At 42.1% G+C, this 26,116-nt stretch overlaps 1 protein-coding gene across 2 annotated transcripts in view; it reads left to right on the top strand.

The window, feature by feature from the left end:
- The window catches only part of EPB41L4B (erythrocyte membrane protein band 4.1 like 4B), a 130,057-nt gene that overhangs the window by 40,744 nt on the left and 63,197 nt on the right, over nucleotides 1-26,116 (top strand). For both annotated transcript variants that reach the window (XM_026843117.1, XM_026843116.1), the window contains exons 15-16: nucleotides 13,542-13,723; nucleotides 19,381-19,496. In XM_026843117.1, coding sequence (XP_026698918.1) covers nucleotides 13,542-13,723; nucleotides 19,381-19,496 — 298 coding nt within the window. The remainder of the gene's footprint in view (nucleotides 1-13,541; nucleotides 13,724-19,380; nucleotides 19,497-26,116) is intronic.

Raw genomic sequence — 26,116 nt, 5'->3', positions numbered from 1 at the left:
TTTGATCTTTCCTGTATGTGCTAAGTACAAATAAAAATTTTCAATCTTGTTCTGGTTATGATGCTTTTTTTTTTTTGAAAGATGTTGGGGGAGGGTGGATAGACATGATACACCTTATGCTTGTACCTGTTTTGCCCTGGAATCACTAATGCTGTGCTGGATCGACATTTTCAGTGCAGTCTGTAGAGAGGGTGGAAACAATAAAGCAATTGTGCACTGAGATGTGAAAATGCCAGAGTAAGCCTAAGGTGGGTAATCCCAGAGGCTGACTTCAGTTTCCCCAGTCTAGTCTTCCTCTGTTTCAGCAGCATTTTATTTGGGAAAGAAAGAGAAACTTTATTGGAGCCATTGGAACAAGGGCCTAGTTTAGCTCCTGCTCTGAATGCCCTCTGGAGGAGGGGTTTTGTTGAATACTCAAGTTAAAGCGGAGCATTGTTGCTTCTTGATTTGCACACCTACATTCATAATATATTATTGTTCTTGTCATAGATCTTCATTGGCTTCTCTGTGGTTTGTTCTCAGTGTTCCTCCTCATATCATGTGTTGTTATGTGTGGTTTGGTTTATTGCTGAAGGTGCACTGAATGAGGGATCTCCTTGACAGATCACAAGAAATACAGCCCAAGGCCTAACCAGTCCTTGAGTGTTAAAATGCCTTATGCAGGAGGTCTGCACACAGGTGAAGAACAATCCATGGGACTTGTGCATTCTGCAGTTTGTGTGTGTCACCCCGAGGGAAACACATGTCATTCTGCTTCTCTGGAGAAGGAGGTCATGCACTCTGCACTTCCCTTTCACTTTTTCATCCCACATCCTCCTTGCTGTCTGCAGAAATCTGTACCAGCAAAGTCACCAAGCCATCAGATAGGTAAGAAGAGATCGATTTCTCTGTCCTTCCTTGCTCTAGTCTTAGTTGGCTTCTTGTAGCAAATGGGCTGGAATGCAGTTGGGAAGAGGGAGCATTTCTACCTGTTTCCTCTCTTGACCCTGGCATTGCTCTGACTGACCCATCAAGCCAGTGTCACCTAAACAAAGATGAATATGGGTAGTAGAGATAAGTTGCTTTAAATTTAAAAGCACATTATTTTTTTCCCTAAAATCAGCACACTCATTACTTACGCAGTATTGTTTTTACCAAGTGACTAATACAGTCCTTGTGATGTTGGGAATACAGTTTTGTGTTTGAAGCCACAAAGAACACTGCAGGTGAAAACCAAATTATGTGGGGAGAGGGGAGAGAGGAGAAAGACAGATGATGTTTGGCTAACTCAACTGTTAAATGTAGTAGCACCTTTTGTTTAAAAATAAAATATTGGGAAAGCTCTGCCAGTATAAATCAATACTACATCCTAGATTTGTGCTGGTACAGGAAGCCACTGGTAGTTAATAGATGTACAGACCCAGTGCAGGGACTTGATATCCCTGATATGTAAGTGTTTATACATTGTGTTGAATTATTTTAACTAGGAGTTCCTCATGAGGAAACGCCACACAATTTTTACCAAAGTGCATGTTATATAGTCATTCTAGGTACAGAGAAATCAACACCGTTTGAATGTGTTCTAAATACACAGGGAAGTTGTTTAAAACAAATTGCAGACTGCCTGAAGGAGGTGCTGCCTTATGAATCTAAATGAAGCATGCTCTCAGGGGTACCTGTTTCACTGTGTGTGCAGGCTTTCTCCACCCCATTCTGAAGTCTGTTCGTGTGCAAGTCTGAAATCTTGTTTTTACCAGTCCAGCATACACTTAGAAACTCTTCTGTAATCTGATTACAGGTGATAAAGACTACACTTGCATCAGTTTGGGGGGTGGGCGGTGGTGTCGGTGAGTACAGTGCTAGACGCCTGAGAAACTGCACTGATCTGAAGTCCAGCATGTAATCGGCTGCATTCTTCCAAGCACAGGAGAATTGCTTGATACATCTTGGCTGAGGGTATCTTCTGATGATCTCTCTGCATACCTTCCTCCTGCATTTAATAAAGCTGAAAACCAGTTCGTCAGAGCTCAGGCCTGGCTCGCCACTCTCTGTGTTCGGATTTGCAGGGGGGCTACTTTTGCTCTGTGATAACTCTGTAATCCTGTGTCCTCTCCCCTAGGAACTGGTGGGGGAATTGAAAAGCTGGTGATACTGCATCTGTAACTTGGGCTGAAATGCATCGCTCTTCAGCCCCAGCCAGGCTCTGGCATACAAACTAATGACTAATATTGAACACTGAAATACGATACTGAAATACAATACTGAAAGTGTTGGCACTTTCGGTAAATTATTTTAGTGTGGGCTTTTTCTTTAAACTTTCATTTTCAGCTATTTTTCTCTAGCTGATGTGAGTCACAGACAAAGTGAACAAAGGGATCAGGTTTTGTAATGCATTTCCAAAGCTGGCAGTCAGGGATTTACACTTTTAAGGAGAGGAATCAACAAGGCCTTCCAGACCCTTTTATCAGTGAACCCCTGTGGAAATTGACCAAAAGGAGGAATGCTTTCTCGCATCGTGGATGGGAACAAAGCATATATTACAGCCTTGTGATGTAAAACATAATGTTTCCTTCCTTCTGGATGAGTGTTGCAGAAGATGTCTCTTCAGCCTGCAAGAGAAAGAGTGTTAGAGCTTGCAAGTAATTTTGAAAATGAAGCTTCAGCTGCTGGCAAGGAATGAGCTGGGGAATGTCTAAGATGGGGAAAAAATGAAATTGAGTCTATCTCTCGCTTCTCAGGCATCAAAGTTGGCTAGATGGAGTCCTCTGAGGGGGAGGATGAAGACAGTTCAGTGCCACAACCGTGTTTTCAGAGGAGGTTTTCCACAAGTCATTCCAGTTTGTGTATCAGACAGGCAGGCTACTACTGCCTCGCTTGAAGACGAGAAGTTTCGACACACATCAATCTAACCTGGCACACCAGATGTCTGGAAAGACTGATGATGATGAGTGGTTTTCCTCTGACTCTGCAAAGGAGGACCAAGGAAAGCAGCCTTGTAGGGGAGTGCTGTCACTGCAGCATTGCTGATGGTAGCCAAAGAGTGTTTGAGCCAGAGCTGCTACAGACCAGCTGGCATTAATGGACATAAAATATGAACTGTGTTTTTTTAAATTAATCTCAGACTGTGTGTTTTGTGCTTTGAAAGGGGACTGATCTACCAGGTCCCTAGCTTCTGTTATTAAGTCTGTGCTAGCCATGAATCTTCTTCGAGAGCCAGCTTGCACTAGTACTCATCTGGTCAAGCCTCTGCACCCTAACCAAACTTGTGCTACAATATGGAGATTCTGAACAATGTCAGAGTAAATACTTTTTCCTACTTTACAGGCAAACTACAAATGCTTGGAAAAACACAGTTCAGAGTGGAAAAACACAGACTCCCAATATTTTAGTGTCGAAAGGCCTGCAGGAAAATTAGTCCCCCTTTCTCATCAGGCGCCAGACACATAGAAAGATGCATCTTTTGGACAAAACCAATACTAGTCAAAGTAGATAAGAGAAAAACATGTAAAGGAATGGATGATGTTTTTCTATCTGCCTGTTGCAGTACATTGTAAAGCAGTCTGTGGTAATGATGAAGACCTTGTTTGGCTTCCCTTGTTTTCCACATACTGTTGTCCCTTGAAGTGACTGGCCAAATAGACTTCCCTTCTGAGTGCACGTGCTGTTGCTCTTGTTGCCACTGCATCACAGAAAGCAGATAAAAACTTGATTCAGCTGGAGTGCCTCCTTTGAGATGAGTCACTTCCACTAATAAAGCTTCTGCAGACTAAATGCTGCTCTCCACTGCTTACTAATGACTGTTTCATGACTGTCCTTTAAAGCAAAACAACTTATTTTCAAACAGTTGATTTCACAAGCGTTAATCTGAATTTAGTTGTAAAGTTCACAAGTCAAGCCTCTGTGCACTGCCTGCTGCACGTACTAGTAGGTTGCTACAGAAAATGCAAGCATGCCTGTAATAACTTGCATATTGCTTTTAATTTCTGCATGTAATATACCTTCAATTTTGAACAGGAGGAAGAGGTGGTATTTTTTGAAAATACAGTTATCTCCCATCCAACTTTCTTGAAGGTGGTGATTTTTTTTTTTTTCCCCCCAGATAGAGTCTTGGCAGACTTGGCACACAGACTGGTGTAGGTGGGAAGTTCTACCAGCCTGATATCTTAAACCCAATGTTACTTCTTTGTATTGTGTTTCTGGAATAATGGCTTTCTCTTGACTCTGTGGGGTGACTACTTTTGGTTTGGTGGCATCTTACCTTCCATGATCTGTTGCATGTATCTTTTCAGAAACAATCTAGTTTATTATCTCTAGCAGAAGCAGTGTTCATGACAGCCTTGGTCATCACACCTGAGAACTGAGGAATCTGCCAATTTGACATGAAGATCAATGTTGATCTAGGGCTGTTGGGTAGCCAGTGGAAATGCTTCTTGGGTTCTGTTCTCAAACTGCCACCACAATTACATTTCCACATTTGATTGGTTTTTGGATCTTACATCTTCTAAGTTTGTAATGTGCTTGTTTCTTCCTCTTCATGGCACTAGTAGTATGACTGTCAGGTTTAAACTATCCAACAGCAAAACCTGCAGCTCATCATATCAAAGATGAAGATGTATTGGATTAAGCAAAACCAGATATTTCATACAGAAACAGTTTGGAAAACCTGTAGTTCCTGGCTTAACAATGTCAGATGTTGATGGATTATAAAAGAAAATTATTTTTTCAAGATGAGGCAATGAAGAATATCCTTTACTTTCTGCGCCCTGAAGAAAATGAAAGAAGTAGCCACACCTTAGTGTTAGTAGCACTGGTCTAATACAATTAAACCCAGATAAGAAGCTAACTATTTATAAACTATTTTTTCCTCAACCCATAACAATCTGTGCTGGAATTATGATCACAATGGTTTACCTGCTGTTACCAATTTCTGCAATTTTGAGAATCTTAGAGAAGTAGAAATACAAAACATTAATACATCTCCAGTGCTCTGTAAATTGTCTATTGACATAGCAATGAACTTGGTAGGTAAACAGATGACAAAGTAACTGTGTTTCATTTCATCTCCAGGGGCCAAGGCCCTGAATTTTGAGGCTTTCCTGGCAGACAGTAGGGCTGGCATCTTGGTGTCCCCGAGCTGAGTCTTTCTCATGATGAGGTGTGTAGGAGTCAGGAAGGAAGGAAGAGCTCTGAAAAAAATATGGGCCAGAGAAACAAAAAGCTCAAGTAGAGTAGGAGAAGAGGAGTTTTGCATTTGAATGTGCAATAGCAGGAACTGGAAAAGCAATGAAGCCTGCTAGAGACTGTGGGAATGAAGAGGAATGAAAGAGGCGCAAGGGAGCTTTGAGACTTCAGTATCTGTGTCTTCACTTGGAGCTCACTGAATCAAGAAGCAAGGCTGATTTGAAGGAAGGCTTCAAGGAACTTGGATATCAAACTGGACGCTGCTTCTGTATCAAAATTTTGAGGCCAGGAGGGCTCTGTTATAATTAATTTTCAGATTCTACTGTTGCATTTAATGTCTCTCTCATTCTCAATTTCTGACTCGTAAGAAAAAGTCTGAAAATTGCTGTTAAGATAAAATGTACAGTTTCTTGCTATAACTCATCTGAGTTGTCCAAGTGTCACAGTGAGACCAGAGATAGGGCAGGTTGCAGGTTTGTAAATGAGAAAGCCTTTGCTGTTTTAAGTGATCTATTTTCTGTTACTTTTACCTGTTAATACTGTCTTCTGAGCAAATAAGTGGAAAATTCTGTCCTGCCTTGATAAGAGTTTTTACTTGCTGCACACTCTACCTTTTCAGTAGCTTTACTGGTAATGTGTTAAAAAGGCAGATACCTATAACCTAAAATGAGGTAATTTGTGTGGCAATGGTGTCAGGTATGTTCACGCTGGACTTTAAAGTTATGGCAAATTACTGAAAACTCAGAAGACCACATATTTATTTGTAGGGCATATTCAAAATATTAATAATTTAGAAGCATTAAATTTCCACAGTTTTAGTAATTTCTCTAAAACCATGTTTTTTTCAAGGAATTTCAGATGTGTAGGGACAGAGGCAAAAAGGAGATTTTGTAAGATGGAAGCGTATTGTTAAGGAAAGTCAAATCCAGTGAATTGGCTTTAAGGCTAAAGTGATTTCACTTTTCTAATCTGCTAGATGTGAGGCTGCTGTAGTTCCTGGTTTCTGAGCCTAGGCTATACTGATGCCGAGCATGTATTCCAGAGCTGTAAATACACATAGAGTGCACATGCAGCCAGCCACGCAGAGCCAAAGACGTGGAGAGCAGTGCCTTCACCATCACCTGCAGACACAAACGGTAGCACACAAACATGGGGCAGTACAGCAAGCTCAATCCTGTATGCATACACCCCCCACCCCCCGCAGAAAATAGGACTATAGTTAAGAAGCCTAGACTGCAGAGATCGAGGCTTGACCAGCCAAGCATGCTGACCAGCATCTTGCTTACATGTGACTGGTCCCTTTTGTCTCCCTCCTCTTCATTTTCCCATGGATTCTCCCCTTCCCTTGTCTCCTCTCAGTTACCCCCTGCTTTTTCCCTGAATTGTTCCCAGTTTTGTGAAATCGATATGCAAATTTCCCAAGGCTGTCTAGGTAGTTTGGACCTCATGCAGTATTACCAATATGGTTTTCTAGGCAGTGCTGGCCCTGCAAAGTTGTTCTCACCAAAAAGTCCTTCATACTCCTGTCCTCTGGTGCTCCTGTGAAGTCTGGCCATTTCTCATGTGGCTCTCCCATAACTACCTGTGAAATCTGGCAATCCTTCAGGGCACGCTCTGTAACATTTGTTAGCTGCTTATGCTTTTATCTGTCATGTCCAGCTATTTCTTCTGTCACTTCACGTGGTTTCTCATGTTCTCCTCTGTTAGCCAGGCCTGTGCCTCTTTCTGTGTCTGTATGCTTTGGCAGGTACGTGATAACGAGGAAAGGAGAGACACAGATGTGTTTAGTTCATGGGCCTGAATTATTTAATGGGTTAAGTGGTGGAAAAGGCTCTAGCCTGGTTAGCAACCCAAGATCAGCTGCAGACTGTCTGGGAGGACTAAGTTCCTCACTTGGTTTAGCACCTATTGTAACCTGAGTTAGCTTGCTTGGATTAGCCACCCTGAGTTGTTTTATTTCCCAAGGACAGGCATACATTGTCGGCCTGTGACTGAAAGGGGAAGGCAGCACTGACTTGGGGGAGGATTTCATCTGTCTTAGAAAATCTTGTGTCTTCTTTTCAGAGTTCTTCTCATCTGCAAGGACATCTGGGACAATGATTTTTTTTGACAGGTGATTAAATACCATTAGCTGTCATTATCATTAATTAAAATAATTTGTAAATGAAGACGAGCAAGTTTAGTTCCCCAGTGGGCATATTTTGCATGACAGTTGTGCAAGGCAGTATTTTTTTAATGATCTTTATGTAGATAAGGTGAAATCTATGAGGACAATGGCTTTGTTGAGTCAAGATTTGTTTCTTGGTATTTTATTAGAACATGCTTTGCTGCAGGCTCTGTTCTTTTTGTGGAGAATTCCAGATTCCTCCTGCTTCAAAACTTAGTTCAGCAGGAAGCTGCTGCATATACTTTTATCTCCTACAGGAGATAATTCCCTATTCCCATCACCATTTCTGAATATGTATTTCCCCATCGCCTTTTTCTCTTTCCTTCCAAGGTTGATTTGTCTGTCTGGGAGAAGGCTGCTGGCTACCCGCTCTGCTTTCTAAGGTGTCCCTAGGAATGGATGGAGACTGCTGATCATCCCTGGCAGCAGGGAGAGAAATTGGCAACACATCTTCCCAGGCCTTCCCTAAAGGAAGCAAATGGCCCAGCTCTCCTGTTGTCTGCTGGTGTCCAGGGCAGAGCCTGGAAATGTGACAGCACTGCCAGCTTTAGTTATACTTCTCATGGTTTAGGAAGCCAGTTCTGGCCACTAAAGAGATCCTGGCTACATGGTGTAGGAAAAAAACAACATGTTTGCTTTTAGTCAGTCCTCCCTTTACTTAGGAACACTCATTGCTTCTATATGTCCTCATCCTTGGCTGCAAAAATGAAACTGCATCCTCCTGCTGTGATCTCTGCTCCTTTCTTGTACAACACTGGGTTCTCTCAAAGTCTTTTGCTTCAGTCTAATGGTTCTGGCCATTAATTGATACTCAGGCAGAACACTACTTCCTTCCTATCCCCACCCCTGACTTTCCTCTTCATTCCTCTCCATGGGATAATTTCTAGAGTATGCAAAATTCCTAAGCTCTTTGTGCTACGTTACATGCTCCAGAAACACAAGGGATATGTGAGATTCTAAATGTGTTTAAAGCAAGTTTGACTAAAATTTCAGTTGGGTTGGCATGGGTTTTTTTTAACTGCCTTTGAAGCTCAGACAGGGAATAAACCCAAAGTTGTGGGGTTTTTTGTTTTTGTTTTTGTTTTCTCCAGAAGGAGAGATTAAGCCCCAAAAATGAAAGTTTGGCTTAACATAGCTGTTAAGTCTCATCCCTCCAGCTGCCATATTGAAGCTTCATGCACAGTGGCTGCTTTCATTAGACTTCTGAGAGTCTCTCCTCCATGGATACACTTTAATGCACATACACATTAACATACACTTTAACACTGACTGCCATTTGGGAGCACATCTAAAGCCCATTCTGATGTTGGAGAAGGTATTTTTACAATATGGTGATGGGTGAACTGTCTCCTATTAGGGAGCGAAGTGGTTGGGGGAGCCTCCCAACACATTTAGCACAAAGCCTGCAGCGTGGATTTGAGCTGCAAAAGCTGCGCAAATCACCATCAGGCCTGCTCTGACCTGCAAATGGGGAGGATTGAGAGGCGTTGTGAAGATGTTTGTGTAAAGTTTAAGAATTTTTAAATGTTAGACACTTGCAGTGGTTTGGTGCAGAAGCAATGTTTGAAGCAAAGAGTAGAGGTGAGTGTGGTAACGAAGGTTAGTTGTCACAAACAGACCTAGAAGCCTGGGATTTCTTTATACCACTGTTCAGGTATAGCAGGGAGGGTCTAAACTCAGTGCAGAGTCACCCAAGAGGCACAATAGTTTGAGCCTGCTTTCTGCTGTTGCTCCTCCAGCCTCCCCAAGGTGGGGAGATGATAGAGCTCCACCGTTTGCTTTCCAAGTGTAGCTTCGGCTGAATGGGAGATCCTACAAGAAGAGTGTGGAAGAAGGGGACATGGACAGGATGCAGGAGTAAGCCTGCTCTGAAACGGGTGAACAGTGTTTTATGCAGGGCTACATGGTTATGTTCTACAGGAGAATGAGGATGGTATGGGGAGGTGATTACTTTTTTAAGAAATCTCTTGTCACTCAGGTTACGCCAAAATGGGAAGTCCTCTCACACCAGGCCTGTCATGGATGAGAGAAAAGTCCTGAATGGGTTCTGATCTTAGTACATGGGAAAATTTAGGACACAGCTCAGGAGGAATGATAATATGTTTGTGCTGTTAGGTAGGAACCTGTTTCACAGCTGAGGTTTTGGGGGGTGGTGGAAACTTGGCCAGTTTAGGAAAGGATCTGGTGTTCTTTCAGATCAAAAGTTGAACATGAGTCAACAACCCCAGACTATTTAAGAAAAAGCAAAAGTCATGTTCCAGTGTATAAACAGTAGATCCCACAGGACACGGAATCAACCCTTCCTCTTTGCAATACATTTGCAAGGCCTCAACTGGAATGGGGTGCCCTGTTCTGAGCACCATATGTCAGAGGCAGAAGAGGGGGCAGCTGGGCAGATGAGGATGGTAAAACATATCAGAACTGTAGAAATTCTGTGACCTGTGAAGGGCAACTGAAGAATTCAAAGTTATTCAGTAGGCTTAAATTCAAGTAAATGTGACAGGACAAACAAAGAAAGTAAGTGTAGGCTTGGTGAGACACTGAAATTGATTGCACAGAGAAGTCATGAAGTCTCTGCTAGTGAAGGTGTTGAAGATTCAGTTCAGCTGATCAGTTGAGGTAACATAGGCCTGCTTAGTTTGGTTTTGAGGGGAGAGGTGGATAAGTCAGTCTTTGAAATAGCTTTCTGTTCCCCGTTTTTCTGTCATCTCTTAATACTGTTGTATGTGTGAGTTGTATGCTAGAGGCATGGTTTGGTAAGGCAGTAGATGTCTGGAGCACATGAAATGTAAGAATATCAACTGGAAATAGCTTTCAAAGCAAAAGGTGAGGAGTATAAAATTGGGATAGAGGACTAGTAATGTAAATAAAGTTTTTTAAATGAAAAAAGTATTCAGAAGATAGATGTTATTTGCTCTGTTTCTCAATATGCTGCCCTTTTGGTCAGAAGAAAGTATTTATATAAGTTTGAGGCTAAAGGCAATCCCAAGTGTCTTGTGAACTTTGAGTGGCTGTTTTGAAGGTTCAGCCTCTGGTAACTGAATTCTCAGGAGTGCTTTGCCTGAGAGAAGCAGAGAAGGAAGAAATTTTTTCTTCCTCTATATAATAGCCTGTAGGGCCCTGCCTCATTTTCCTTGAAGGGCAGCAGTTGATTGTATAGGAAGCAGCTGGAGCTTGTTGAGAAAACTGCAGAGGTAAATAACAGAGGAAAAAGAGGAAACCTGCAGGACAGCCAAATGACTATTGAAAGGTAAAACAAAGGTGTAACACTGTCATATTAGGAGGGCCAAAAGAAAGGAGGAAAGAGAAAGGGTGAAAACTGATACCCGCCCATGTATGCACATAGTCTGAGAGCATTACTTGGTGTCTGGGGAGCAAGTACGAAAACTTGGAGGGCTTAGGATATGGTCAGAAAGTTGGTTCATTGACACTAGTGATTTATTTGCATCGATGGGTTGGTAAGGATGCATGAGCACATTATCTGTTCAGGTAACCCAGATAGAAGCAAGCAATAGAAGGAAAAGTTAATAGCACGAAACTGCATTGAGTGGAAAAGTCTCAAGTCTCTAGATTTAAGACAGTGGAAGAACAGAAAAATAAGTGAAAAATAGATGTGATATATGATAGTCTTGATGCCACCTTGTAGAAATTGGACTAGGATGCCCAATGTGCCCATAAATTATATAGTAGAGAGCACATGGAAAAGGGATTTGGACTACTCATATTTTTTTTTTTTTTTTGTACTGTCAACTCTTCTAGTAGACTGGCTCTGGGGCTGCAAGCCCTGTTGTTTATGATTGTTCAGTAACTTATCAGTCTAGTAGTGAGAGTATGGTTGCGAAAGTCTTCCTCAGACCAACCCCGTGTGCATCAGAAGTGCAAGAGTTGACTGACCACTGAGATGAGTTTGCCTCGGTATGTGTTAGTTGCTGTCAGCCCTGGAAGAGTGAAGATGACTGCATCCTTTCAAGTGGGCCAGCAGCTTCAACATGGGATTTCACATGAGTGCACTGCTTGGGTATAGACATCCTGACTAGAGCTTTGTGACCTACTGTCCTTGAGGATTTCAGTGCATAACTGAACATCAGCATTGCTAGGCTAGCTCTTCTTTGAAGTAATGGTCTCCCTGCATTTTACATGGTGTGAGCTCTCCTCTCTGGACAATCAAGAAACACGTCTAGAGAATTTGGTGCATGTTTAACTTCATGACAGAAGGATTTTGGCTCATTTGGTTGCTCAGTTCATTCCCATTTTAAGCATGGAAGCTACCTCATGCCCATAGCAATGTGAGAAGTCAATGTAAGGATTTGGTGTGATATCATTCATTTTGAAGAGACCAGTCAAAAATCTGCTAGACCAGCCTGCCAGTGGGTGAAATGAAAGCAACTCCCAAGCATGTGAGGTTTTTGTGTCCTGAAAAGAAATTGAATCATAGACTGAAAAAGGGGATGTGCTGAGGCTCCAGCCCAAAACTGATCTTATTTCTAATAAGGGTTTTAACTGCATGAACAAACCCAGCTATAATCTCAGTCAAAAAAATGCAAAAATATAACTTCAATCCAAGGCGCTTGAAGGGAGAGTGCAGGAGAGCTGTTACAATTAGTGTGCAATCTCATTAGCCTGTACCATTTTCCCCTGGTAGGCACTTGCTTGATTTGATTATAACAGTGAAGATATAGTGCAGTTTCAAAAGACAGGCCAGTTCTGGACTATCTGAGCTCACCAAAGCTGTCCCCTGTTGATCAGACACCTATTTGTATTGTTTCCTTAAGGCAAATAAGGCATCAGAAGTACCTTTATTGGCAGTCATTGCTACGTGCCAGGAACCTGCCAAGATTAATATACACAACATTCCCCTCCCTGCCTCCTGCTTTCATAAAGGTATCCAGCATAAAAGTGTTATTCAATTACTACCTAGTCAAAAGCCTCATGTTGTCAGAAGTTATTGCTGAGAAGACAGTGGTTATTAATGATGTAACCGAGTTCATGCTTCAGCATATCTTTGGAAATGATACAGATGTGTTAGCAGATGACTGGTTAATTTTGCTTTGAATCAGTAAGTAATCTGCAGAGAACATATGTAGCAAGTAGCTAGGTATAATTTATTCATTGTTCCTTTAATTATTCTGTTTGTCTTTATTCCATATTGTCAGGTTTTCAGCTGCCATTAGTAATAAAAGCAAACTGAAAACACATTCAGCTGAAGATATAATTTCTTCAGCATTTTTCAAACGGGCAGGGGATTCATCTTTCCTTGGAATGAATTGATTTACTGCAACTACTGTCTAATGCAATGCTATAGAGTAAGTTAAAACCTTATAAAAATTTTAAGGACTCCTCTGAGGAAAGCACATTCAAGTCATTTGCAGTATCTGTGTAGAGTTATCTCAGTCTTTTTTGGTTGCTGGCATGGAGAGAAAATAAGATTTCTGGAAATTTGTCATCATTTCAAACAGTAATGGCATCAGTTAAAACTACTGAAGAAAATCAATAGTGTCATTTGACACCTCTGAATTAGAGATGCTGAATTAAAACTTCAACATGCCTCCATTTCTCCATATATTGTAGACTGACAACAGTTGATCTCCTAACTAAATATATGCAAAAAAGCCCAACAATTACTTTACCAGCACAGATATGATTCCTTTTTGACCAAGTGCTGTTTTGTATGTTGTTACCTGCAAAAACCTTTCATTATCAACGGGATCTTTCTCCATTTTTCTCAAGTCACAAATTTTTCATACAGCTATTTTGCACCGTAAATTCGAGGGGCCAGACTTTCTCAGGAATGTAATGTTATTCTGGAACTGTTCCTTGGTCTGCTCTTCTGACAACTTTAAAGGAGTTATTGTTTGTTGCCTGACCACTTTTCTATCCCAGGTGAAGTTGCAAATTCCTACAGGACTTGATAGTTTTGAGAATTATATTCTGTAAATCAGTCAGAATTTGAGTCTAGCAGAGACCATGTCATATGTAAAATAAAAATTAATTCTGATACTAAAGTCATGCCAAACAAGCAGAGGCATCCTTTTTCCCCACCTCACAAGTCTCCTGTTAACAGAAAACTGTAAAGAATTAGGATATTCATTGTTAAAAATTGTATTTTAAAAAAAGCTGTGCATTTTTTTCCCAGGAAGGTTTGCACTCTAGCTCTTCAAAAGTACAATTTGTCCTACTGTTTACTGCTCTAATTTGAACTGAATTTATTTTGTAGCTATCCCTTGAACAACAGTGATCTGCATCAGTTCAACATTGAGGAGAATGGTGGAGCACCATATACCACAAAAATGCCTGCAAGGCATCACCACCACCACCGTCATCACCACCACCACACGAATTATGGCGCCCTTGCTCCCGACAGCAAAGACATTGTTTCTGGAGTTCCAAACCCAAACAGTAAGTCCACTGCAATGGAAGTCATTTCAGTAACTGTGATGCTCTCAGAGTTCTCTCTGGCAAGGAGGCAAAGAAAAGGAAATCAGCATGTTTCGGTTTTTTCTCCTTGAAGAATATGCTTCCTGTTATTATTTGCTAACTTTGTAGCATGTGCAAATGAGACAAGATTTGCAATTTCCTGGCTTTGCTACAGGGTGGCAGGATTTGTTGTTAGATTGGTGTTCCCTAGCTGAACAAATACCCAATTAGTCACAGATACTGAGTCTCTACTTGGCACAGGCTATTTTTTTCATTGTTACTATTTATTTGCATAGTTTCACAAACCTATCCTCATCTGCCATTTTCTTTTGCTGATCTGCCCAGCTGGCCTTCAGCCCTCATTGTTTGGATCTGACTCCTGCTTTCATGTCTGGGCGCAAACAGCAGAAAGTTTGGAGCACTGGACAAACAGCGTCTTGCTCTTAGTTTGGGTAATGGGAACAATTCCTGCTCAGCCTTACCTACCACAACTGGAGTATGCTTGCTTGCTCGTATAGAGAAATTCTTGGCTTGTAGAAAGCAAAGAGGAGAGAAGCCTATCTGTTCCTGATGCAACCTTGGGGAGTTTGGGTGTAAATCTCTGCTGCTGAACATGTGCAGGCTTTTTTAAGGGTACATAGGTTGGCCAAATGTTTGTAGGTTTACACAGGAACTAGAAGAGAGACATCCCTGCCACTGAGCAGTCCTAATTCTTGCTCTCCAAATTTATAATCTCTGCACTCTGCAGTGTGTGAGATGCTGAAGCTGTGTAAGAATTTCAGAAGATGGGTAAAACAAGGTATGTTCTATTTTTTCCTTGCCTCAAATGAATAGTAAATTCTTCCTTTGCCCATTTTTTTCCTTTATAATTGTAAATCACCCTGAGATAGGCAATTCATTATGGAAACTTTCAGCCTGGCCGGTTAATCTGACAACTTTCAAATTCCTGAAACCAGGATCTTGTAATGGACAGTGCTGGGTGACCTTGACTGTAGGCTGTCCCACCTCAGCAGTAATGCACAGGCATCTACCCACACATGCACTTTAATCAGACTTCTTCCAGAAATTCACAAACGTGTTCTTTAATTTTCTTTCCCATGGAGAGGGAGATAACAGTTTTTAGGAGGGAAGCTCAAGAAATAAAATGCAAGGCATTGTAGATGTTTAGGGAAGGGAATCCTAAGCAGCAATACCAATTGCTTGCTGGGGCTTTCAGTGAAGCTGCTCCCTTAGAAGCAACCTCCAGGAGACATGTTGTCTTTCACCGATTGCACGCTCCGCGCGGGCGTACCTTCCTTCTGGGAAGCGCCTGGGGCTGGCATGGCGCACCGCCAGCATGGCCTCTCCCCGTCTTGTGCTGCCACAGAGGCCTGGGGCAGCCCCCTGGGCACTCCCACGCCCCATCTCGGCCACGGTCTGCAGCGACCGGCGCCATGGGAGAGGGTGGTGCAGACCACCCCGTTGGGTAGCTGCTGGGCGGCTCGCCCTGGCCATGGAGCTGTTGGGCCTCGGCCGGCCGGTCACAGAGCTGCCATGAGCAGCGGCTGAGCGCTGGCGGCGGAGGGATGCCAGCCAAGCGGAGCTGGAAAGCCTCACCCGGGCTGTCAGCCTCGTGTGGCAGGAGGCAGTGACCTTTCTGGAGGGTGTGCCAGCCTGTATTTTTTTGTTTCCCAAATTAGAGTTGAAGCATGCCAGGAAATTCAGTCAGAGCCAGCTATGCTGCTGCTGAGTGTCCCAGCCCTGAGGGCACAGCAGGTCCTGCTGCCCCTGTCCGGCTCCTGGGGACTGCCCCCATCTGGCCCAAGGCCCCCCATCAGCCCCCCAGGGCCTCAGCTTCTGCCCCAGTGATGCTGCAGTGGGGCCCATCTCCAGCTCCCCCAGCCCTGCCATGGGCCCCGCTAAGCCAGGCCCACCTGTAGAGCAGAAGGTGATTAAAGAAACAGCAAAAAATACAGTGGAGGGTGTTTATTCCAGCTCTGTCTCCTCTTAGGCTGCACTGCTTTTCCTACTCCTCCTTATTGCTGAAATAACCTTAGAAAAAGCTGAGGAAATCCTAAGGGTAAACGTTGGGAGCTCATCTCTTTGTGCCCAGTGTTACCTGCGAGATGAAACTTAGGGCCCTGGAGGCTGCGTCCACCCAGGCATGGGGAGGATGAGCTTCCTCCCCCAAACCCCGCACAGCTGACAGGGTGCAGCCTCCCTGAGCTGTGATGCTCTGAAGGGGACTTCAACAATAGGACGTGCCTGTAGCACCTGTTCCTGGAGATAGATTTGCCTTTCTCTTCGTTTTGTCTGCTTCATGCTGGTTCATGCTAACTATTTGGTTAGAGAAAAGGGAATTGGTGCTGGTTTCTGACATGACTTAATGCCAATAGAGCCATATGCCAGTTCTCAGTTTCTCTAAGAGAGCAGAAAGGGATGGGACACCTCTGAGGGGAGGCTGTGGGGCGAGCATGCCAGCTGCATCTGGCTGAGCTGTTCAGGCAGCTGTGCATGCCGAGTGCTGGCTTGTCTTAGTGCAGGCACGTTGTCCCATGGCCCCCCATCGCTGAGCCCCTGAGGAGACCCATACCTATGCACCCAGCCAGAGGCACAAAGCTGATTTTCCTTGAAAGGCCAGTCTGCAGTTAGACCTGGCATGTTTATGCCATTAGAGCAGTGCAGGTATGGATAGGACCACTTCCCTCATAACAGAACCAAGGTTACTCACTTATAGTTTGGAATAACAGGCCTGGGTGCCTTTTCAAGGTTGGTACTTGGTGGGCTTGTTTTGGTTTAGTTTATTTTTAATGGACTCATGAAAATGGTGCTCAGGCTATTTCAGCTGAGAAAACCGTCTTGTGGAGAGCCTGTGGAAAAGGCTTGTAGTGTATATGCTGAAAGGGTTAGGAGCATGCTGGCTGTCAGTCGGTTATCTAGGATGGCATACATGGCAGACTGTCTGGGACAAGAAAAACTCAGGCAGAGAGGAGACGCTATCGAGGGCCTGCATCAGACATGTGGGGACATAGGGGACTGATGTCTGTCTCCAGGCTGTGTGGAAAGGCCACTGATGGGAAAGTGTTTCTAGGAAGTAAGTGGTCACTAACCTGGGGACACTCTCATGGAGTGCTTGCAACCAAAATATCTTGAGTGGAAATGCCTGGAGAGCCAAAAGGTCTCATGGGGGGAATATGCTATTCTAGTGGAAACATTCCCATGAGGCTGTGCACACCAGCACTTCAGTTTGTCTACCTTGTGGTTTTCCAAGGGACCATGGGTGTTTGTGACTTATTCCAGTTCCTGTGGACTGGACTCATCTCTGAACTCTGAGGTGGTTTTAAGTTCATCTGAAGTGGAATGTGGAGTGACCCACCGATATGTACCTGACATTGGGTTGAGAGACGGAGAAAGCATCTGCCTTTGCTCCACTTATACCTATTCTGATAAATGTCAAAATTCTAGCACAGTTTGGAGGACATGGTCAAGGAGAGAGAGAATCGACGTTATGCCCAGCCAGGGTTCCCTTTAAATACTGGTGCATGTTTCTCAGCAAACACATGGCCTGGGATTTTGTTACAGAAAACAAACCTGGCCCAGATCTACCTGATTTTTCACATTCCAAGTAATTTGTCTACTTCAATTACTGGAAGAAGTGAAATCCGGTGAAACAAATCTGACATGTGTTTATGAAGGCAGTTCAGCAGAAGAGGTTGTTTTCCTGCATTCAGCCTGATTATTTTATTTGCGATGCTGCCCTTCACCTCAAAGCTAACGTACACTGCAGCAGAGTTTCCCCCGTGTATTCGCAGGGACTGCCGTATTCAACAGCAGTTAGCCTTACAGTGCCAGCCTCACCACACAGAGAGGGTGAGCTGCTCGCTAAGCCTAATTGGCATGGCAACATCGTGCATGGGTTATCAGGTACACATGAGCAGATCTACCAGCAACAGCTGGGGCTATCACTGAAAGCAGATGCCAACAAGTAAGCAAGGTAGCTTGCAGAATTTTTATGGTGTAAAATGATGAATGAGAAGAGGGGGCCCAGCTTGCCTCTTGAACTCTGGGCTGAGCTTGCAGGTTATCACTTAGAAAAAGACAGCCTTTATTCCTGAACTGCTCACTACAAAAGTCCTTGTATAACCCAGAGCAGAGAATGGTGTAATACAGACTGAGTTGCAGGCTGAAAACAGTGCTTTGAAAAGGCACAGTGCTGCCAAATGCTTTCTTGAAATGAAAGCCTAGTTTTGCCAAGACTTAATGCTGACTCAGGAAATGTATGGCTTTTGTAGGACTTCAATTTTTTGCCTTTTTAATAATCTGTTTTCAAGGTTGAGTTAAAAGGCTGAACTGTGTAGCTTGTTTTCCAGAGCTCTCCCTTTAAACAAAAAAAACCCCAGCTTAGAAGTCAGTTTTAAATCAGCAAACTTAAATAATTTAAATAAGGCAGTTTTGCCCCTCTATGTTCTTTCTTGACAGGAAAGTAGAACGACGGTTTCTTCAAAAAAGCAACCAACAACCAAACAATCATCGTGTCTTATCTTACAGCTGTGGTAATTTATTCCCGGGTATCATCGGGCAGTTTCACAGTCTCAAGTCCACGGCAGCAGCTGTGATGTGAGAAATGCAGAACTCTGGCATCACTAACTTGTGATGAGAGACCACCAAGGGGAGGTCAATGCTGATATTGTAACCCTTTCTAGGACATTATTACCTCAGGGTCCGATAATGTTTCACAAATGCCAAAACCAGCTTTTTCCTTATATCCCTATAAGCTGGTTTTAGCAGTTTTTCTTCAGTCAGCAAAGCCTTTAATGTATATTTAAACAGCTGTAGAATTAGATCTTGAGTGAGTAATATTTAATATTCTTAGGACATCTAAAGAACCTGATCCAAACCAAACTGCAGTCAGTGCAAGGCTTTTATTGATTTCACTGGGCTTTGAACCAGACTCCAGAGATTACCGGATTGTTCCCAACTTTTATTACCAAAAATCCATGGCAAAAAGAAATATAGGAGGATGTAAAGATTAGGTAAATCATCACATGATGAAGGATATTTTTCTCAGAGTACTTGCAAATATACATATATATGCCACACCATCCCCAAGATGTTGTCAGAGACCTTTCAGGACTGTCTCAGAAAATATTTTTTCTCGTCTTTCTGTGTCAGTGGCTTGCTCAAAATCTCTGTTGACAAAACACAGCAAATTCCTAACAACAGTCTTAAAGAGGCTGGCGTATAAATAAAGATGTCTGAGAGAAGCCAAAAGCTATACTCTGATCTCTTTACACATCACATGTTCTGAGAGTGGCACCTTGGCTGCATAAATAATCCCTCTGGTGTCAACTGAGTTTTAGAATATAAAGGGGGTGGAGGGGGGGAGGTAAGGAGAGAAGTATCTAGCCCAAAGCTGGCAAAAGCCCTGCTGAAACGAAGGGATGGGAAAGAAGGAGGAGGGGGAGGAATTGTTTGCTAAATAGAAGAAGGCATAATGACCCAACAGGCGTAATTATGAAACATTTTAGAGGGGCTTAGAGGGAAGATGGTTTGCTGACCACTGTCTCTGCAAATGCAGTTGAGTGTCTTGCTCTGCAGTTCTTCTGTAGCATCCCTTCAGACTGTGTTTTTTTCTTTCTTTCTCTTGGGAATCTTTTTAGAACTGAGCTCAGGACTTCCCCTTCTTTATGATGAAACTTCTCATCTGAAGAAAATAGAAACGGAGAGTGTGAAGGTAGTTGGACCATGGCCAGCCCTGCACGTCAGCATGAACAAGGTATAGCATATACGTATATACTTTTACATATATATGCCAGAGAGCCCCTTTGTCACTTCATATTTAAAAGCTGCTGCTTTTTCACCGCCAATTCAAATCAACATTCGTCTGCAACTGGCTTACTTTTTAATCACCTCTCACCATCTCCCTATGGGACTGGGGCTTCATTTTTAGATTTATCATTTCCTTCAACTTTGCCTTTTAAAATATCAGAAGCTGCTGCAACAATGTTATGATGTAGTTTCAGTTCAGTTGTGAAGAGTTAGTCATCTAGGCAGCTTAGAGCTGTAAAAAAATAATAACACTTTAAGTGATAAAAAAAGTCTTGTTTTTCTACATGAGGAGTCTGTGTTATGCCTTAACCCCCCCCGGCATCTGATGATAGTGGGTGTTTTATGAGTGACTTTTTTCAGAGGTGGCAAAACAGCTGTGGCCCACTGTTTCTGCCAGAGATCAGAGGCCAGCGGGTCAGTGGCTCCTTGAAACCATGTGAGGCAAAATCCACTGTGCCTACGCTGTGGGATACCTTGAACTGAGTTTGGATAGAGCCACAGAGACCTGGACCTCTGGTTTGCAATCACATCAGTCCTGAGCTGGACCCAGTGAAGTCAGTGAGAGCATTGCCACTGGCTTCAAATCAGGTGGGTCAGGTTCCCCAGGGACTCTACAGACCTGTTAAAAGAAACGTGGTGTTTCAAGAGTTTTCTGTCTGTTCAGGGGAGAACTCAATTAAATTACTTTACTTTGGTTTTAAACAGCCTTTTGTTATTGATATTATTTCAACAAGCATTAGAGAAATTAAAATCAGAGAGGAGGTGGCAAAGTGTATGAAAAGGACAAGCACAAAGGGGCTATATAGCATAATCTTTCTTTTCTCTGGATGAGAGAATCCAGGAGATGAAACTCAAGGCTGAAAATCAGTGAGTCAGGTGTTTCTAATAAAAAATGAAATCTTGGAATACTTTTTTTCAACATTCTGGTTAAGTGAAGTTAATCCATAATGCAGTGGATTTTCTGTCATGAAGATTTGCTTGAAGACAGTGTTCAGGGTGTGTCATGGGGTGATGGTGTATTTCAGCTAAGGACTGCAGTCCTTACTCCTTATGAATGTGGTCATGAGGCAATGACCTATGTCGTGACATTTGGAGACAGGTGAAGGGGAATATATTAGACATTTTCCCAAATCTATTTGTTTATCATCTGTGAGGAGCTGTTATTTTGTCTGACTGGTTGGTTTCAGTGGGGATAAAAAATTAAATCATAAAGTAGACAAACTGGGGTGAAACAGAAAAGAAGTAATCTTTTTCCCATGGACATTTCTCTAGTTCTTCTAGAAATACTCTTAACTGGTAATAAGTACAGTTTTTTACAGACAAAGCTAATTAAGCAAGGACACAGTTTGCCAAATGAAAATTCTCCATCTCACAGGTTCATCCAGTGAATCTCCAGGTCTTGCGAAAGGAGCACTGTAGTTCAGATGTAATTACTGACACTCTATCTGAACCCCAGCTGAGAACATTCATTTAGGTGCAATATCCAAAACATGCTTTTAAGCACTGTCCTATACTATTGAGCTTATTGACAGCTCAGTTGGACATACATAGAGGGCTAAAGTGAAGAAGTGAGAGGACTCTCTCCATGTTGACCACAGTGCACAAGAGGATAACCCAGCCTGGCCTGTGTTGCACAAAAGATCCAAATATATGATCTCAGTAGTACCCTTGGGATCTCAGAATTAGTAGATTTATGGTCTTTCTTCTTTCTTTAAAAGAAAGCTTAAAACACTTTGGTCCTGTTCTCCACCATACTGTGCAAGTAGTCCTAATAGAGTTGCTGCGATTTCTGCCTGGCAAAGCCTGACCTCTGATCCTCTCGCTCTTATTCTCTGAAAATCCACGGAGGGAGAACTCAGCTCTTCTATAATTAATGGTTTTCTCTGGCTTGTCCTGACAGCTCTAGAATCTTGTCCACAGTCAGGTGGATTATTTATTTGAGGACCAATTAGCAGAACTGAGTATCATAGCGAGTCAGTGCTTCACAATAAATGCAGCTGCATAGTAAATGCAGCCTGTGTCTGCTGTGGTGAGACTGCCATCAGTCAAAGTCTAGCTGATGAAAAAGTCTTGCAAAGAGCACCAGGAGCTGCTAAATGCTTCTGTTTCTGGCAGAAGCTCGGCAGAAGCTCAGCAGAAGGCAAGGCTAGAGACATGTGCTGTCTAATGAAAACCCTCTCCTGGCAGTCATAGAGGGTTTGAGTTTAAGAGCTGGGCAGCAATCCCATGAACAGCAGTTACCGTGTGAATGTGAAGGAGCCCAGTCCCTCAAATTTTATTAAAATTGCCATTTAAGCCATCTGAAAATTGTACATGCTCTTGAAACGGGCCCAGAGTCACCACTGAAAAGCACCTCAGCAATCAAGCCCTCATGTTACAGGCTGTGGGTTGTGATCAGCAAATCATTCTCAAGTTCTTTTGGCCCCTTGTTTGTGTTTTCTTCTTCAAGCACCATTTTCTGACCTAGATCCTAGTGAAATGTGTACACAGAGCTCATAAAGCTAAAACAAACCAGCCACAGGTCTGTGAGCTGTGAGGAGAGCCTGGAGTCACCTCAGCAGATGGCTTCTCTGGTGAACGAGAGGGACAGGCTGTAAATATTGGGCTAACCCTGGGCTGAAATGTTGTGGAGCATCACCCAGCACAAAGGCAGCGGGGCAGGTTAGACAGGATTGAAGAGCCCTGAACTGTGACAAATATTTTTCGCTAAGAGTGTGGCCTTTAAAGCTCCTTTGGCTATGATATTTAACTAGCTACTCAGTCCAGCAGCAAACAGATTTTAATGAGTGGTCAGTGTGTCTAGTTTCTGGCAAAAAAATTGAACGTTAACAGCTCTCCTGCACTACTCCATTGATTTCTATTCTACTAAGTGCTTTTTATTCCTTAGTTTTGCATCCTCTGAAATATTACACTTAAACAAAACCAGTGAAGCAGTTACAAAGCTGCTTCATTTGCTCTGTTACTGAAAATAAAGCAATGATTTCCACACCTATTGTGGAGTCCCAAGTTTCACTTCCTCTTCCTTTTGCTAATTATTATTTTTTCAAGCAAAGCGCTTTGGGGCTGAAATTTGTCAGGCTTAATAATCAACCCATAGGAAAATTAACAAGAAATTGGATAAATTAGATTCAGCAGTTAATTAATTTGATTGTCTGCTACAGCAAACTTCGTCTCATGGGAATGATGAATGCATGTGTCCAATCTCTTTTCCAGAGCTGTTTGGTACAGTGGACATGTCTGTCCACCCTCTGAATGATAAAAGTCAGTTTCGACATGTGTTTCATGCCCTTTGGTGCTAGTAGACTCCTTAATCTCCAGGAGAGACAAGCCTAAGTGTTGTAGCTGTGAATGTATTTCTGATTTTCTTTCTTGCAAATCTTTCATTAGAAAAATGTGTTCTCCCATCCCCCCTTGCTCATGTGTGGATGTGTGTGTGTATATATATATATATATATATATATATATAAAAAATATATAAAGGCAAGAATGCATTGTTAGCATTTCTGAAATCTTGGGACTCTAGCATTTATTAGTCCAGATGTAATTATTACATAAAAAGAAAGAATAATAATACAGTTCAAATTGTTTCTACCCTTTTTCCTGATGTTATGCTCACCCTTCCCCTATACCCGTGGGTCCTAAGATTGATGATTTCATTCTCATGGGGTCAGAGGGGGTGCTATGATGGTCACAGAATCATAGAATTGTTTAGGTTGGAAAAGACCTTTAAGGTCATTGAGTCCAACCGTTAACCTAGCACTGTCAAGTCCACCACTAAACCATGTCCCTCAGTGCCACATCTACATGTCTTTTAAGTACCTTCAGGGATGGTTACAACCACTTCCCTGGGCAGGCTGTTCCAGTGTTCCATCCAGTCATGTTCATGGCTTCTGCCTCACTCTAGGATCCACTTTGGATCCTTTTGTATGTTTGTAAACATGCTTCTACACCTTGCTCTTTCTTCACTGATCTGCATCTTCACATTGCACCCAAACTTACTACACGTGGTGGCTTTTACATAGATATGCTAGATGCTATGTCTTCACTCTCTTCATTGTCCCTAAACCCAGTTTTGTCCAGGTATATAGTTCTTTAACTGGCTATTGGTCAGTTGTTTATAGCCATGGGGTCTCTAGGACTAGCCTGTACCCCTCATGCTATCACCCCATGTCTGTGCTCCTCTACACCACCTCCTGTGTCTCCACCTCTCAAGGCCTCTGTTATACCAGCTGTGTGTGGTTTTATACTACATCATTGTCTCAGAGTCATAAATATCTCATTCTACAAAGAATAACTGCTTGTGCTACTGTTTTCTATATAAAATTATTGCTGTTACAGCTAAACCTAGTAAAACAAAGCTGCAAGCAGTTCAAGAAGGTTTCAGACAGAGTGAGCCTGATGAGCCTCTATGGCTTTACAGACTCTGTTCAAAGCTTATGGCCTTTTGCTAGCTGGCAACACCATCTTACAGGGCTACGCAGTTGGAATACTGACTGCTTGCAAATGATACCACTTCCAAAAAAGCTGTGGAACTACCTGCTCTGTGAGCAACTGTGAAGTCTAAAGCTACTGCAGTTCCAGAAGTCATTTGTGGATTAAAAAAAAACCCCACAAAACCAACTCACTTCATTGGTATGTCTGAGACTCTTCTATGCGATACATGGATCAGAGTATGGAAAACATGGCTACCATGACTCAATAAGCCTAGCATGAAGCTTGGCACTGACAGAAGCAGGATCTAATCATATTGAGCAATAGCATTTTATAAAATAAATTTGATACCAGCAATTGAAGAGGTTTGCTCCAAGGTTATATGTATAACAAGATTTATTGGGAGTTATCTCTTTCATTAGACCAACTGTTAGTTGACCTGAGGAAGGTCTTGCGTATCTGGCAGCTTAATGAGGGGTTGGTTTTTTTTGTTTCTTTGTTTTTCAAAATGTATTTTTCTAATAAAAGATGCAGCTTCTGCTTGCAAACTTTGTCTCAAATAACACATAAGCATATAGGTTTTACCATTATGGTATCTGTTCATAATTGGTGTTGGCTATCACATGGAAAGCATTCAGTTAATGTCTTGGTAGAAAGGGGTGAAAGACTCTGTAGATTTTCATGTACATTTGCAGATGTAGTTGAGTCCCAGGAAACCAAAGGGTTTGACCTTACATAGCTAGTGTGCATTCAGAACCTATATATCTGTGTTGTCTTCATTAAAATTTTACCACCCACTAGTAGTGATGACTAGCTATGAAGAATAGACCTGAATTCCTAAACAAAATATTAATTCAATTCTTCAGACATTTCCAGCTAATACCTGTTTTAAACATACTGTTTGACTAAGAAGAGACTATTGATAAATTCACAGAGGCAAAAGATCATGAATCTTGCTTTCGGTACACAGTTTGATGTGGAACGAAGCATGAACATTTTAAAGCAGAGGGAATGGAAATGTTAAGTACGGGAGTGATATTGCTGTGTTTCATGCAACTATTTTTATATTCTGTACGTGTACTTAATATTCAGTTAGCTTTGCAAACCAAAGCCAGTGTCATCATTGTCTAACTGTACAAATCTGCCTTCAGTTCTAGTATCAGCAAATGTAATTGAATTTAAAGTAAATGTTTGGGAGGAGAAAAGCAAACCCAAGACTTCAATTATGAAAAGAAAAAAGGCATCTAGTTTTATGTGTGTATCTATCTTAGCTTGTTCAACTCACTTCTATCAAAGCCATTTAAACGCAATTCTCCATTGTTTTCCTTCTCTGGAAAAATAAAGTTCTGCATCAATGGTGAAACTGATCTGAACATATTACTAGTTTTTAGCACTAGCAGAAATGGAGATGGAAAATTGGAGTGTTATCAGATATCTTAATGGGTTTTTCCTCATTTCTAAACCTTTTAGGATGAGTTTAGGTTGCAATTTTAAGCAAGATTATTTCTTTCAAATGGAAGTTTGACTGTCATTCACCTGAAAGGGGCATCTCAGATTCTTTGGAATTACATAAGAAATTATAACATTGGAATTTTCATTAACATCGTGCCATATTTATTTTTTTATTGACTTCCACATATAACGGTCTTAGTTTATAAATTAAAATAAAATTTTAATAACTGCCAACCCGGTACAACATTTGAATACCCAGCTGTTATTTTTATGCTTCACTCATCACTGCAAATGATAAGGATTCTGGAAATATAATATTTCTTTATTATACAGCAAAACAAAGTAGATTACAGCTTTCATTCTTGCAGCAATAGTATATAGAAATTCCTAATGCAGGCAGATTTTAGATCTTTGATTTTCTTATAAACTAGTGAAATGAACCCTAGGAGGTACTGTATGTCTTTGTATAGTCCTGAAATACTTAATTTCTTTCACCTTCTTGAGGACAGTTACACTTTCTGAGTTAAATTGGTGAACGGGCTTATATGTAAAAATCAGTGCCATTAAGGAACAATAGGAATTTACACAGATGCTCAGAAGTGCTAATAGTCTGCAGTAAGAAGGTGCTACTTTGTTCTGTAATTTGAGTTCGCTTTCAATCTTGATCTTCAGTGCCACTGACCA

Source organism: Athene cunicularia (assembly GCF_003259725.1).
Source record: "Athene cunicularia isolate RWA chromosome 2 unlocalized genomic scaffold, athCun1 chr2_part1, whole genome shotgun sequence".
NCBI lineage: Eukaryota > Metazoa > Chordata > Aves > Strigiformes > Strigidae > Athene > Athene cunicularia.
Note: the sequence above shows the minus strand (reverse complement) of the source record. Positions and strands in the feature narration are given on the sequence as shown.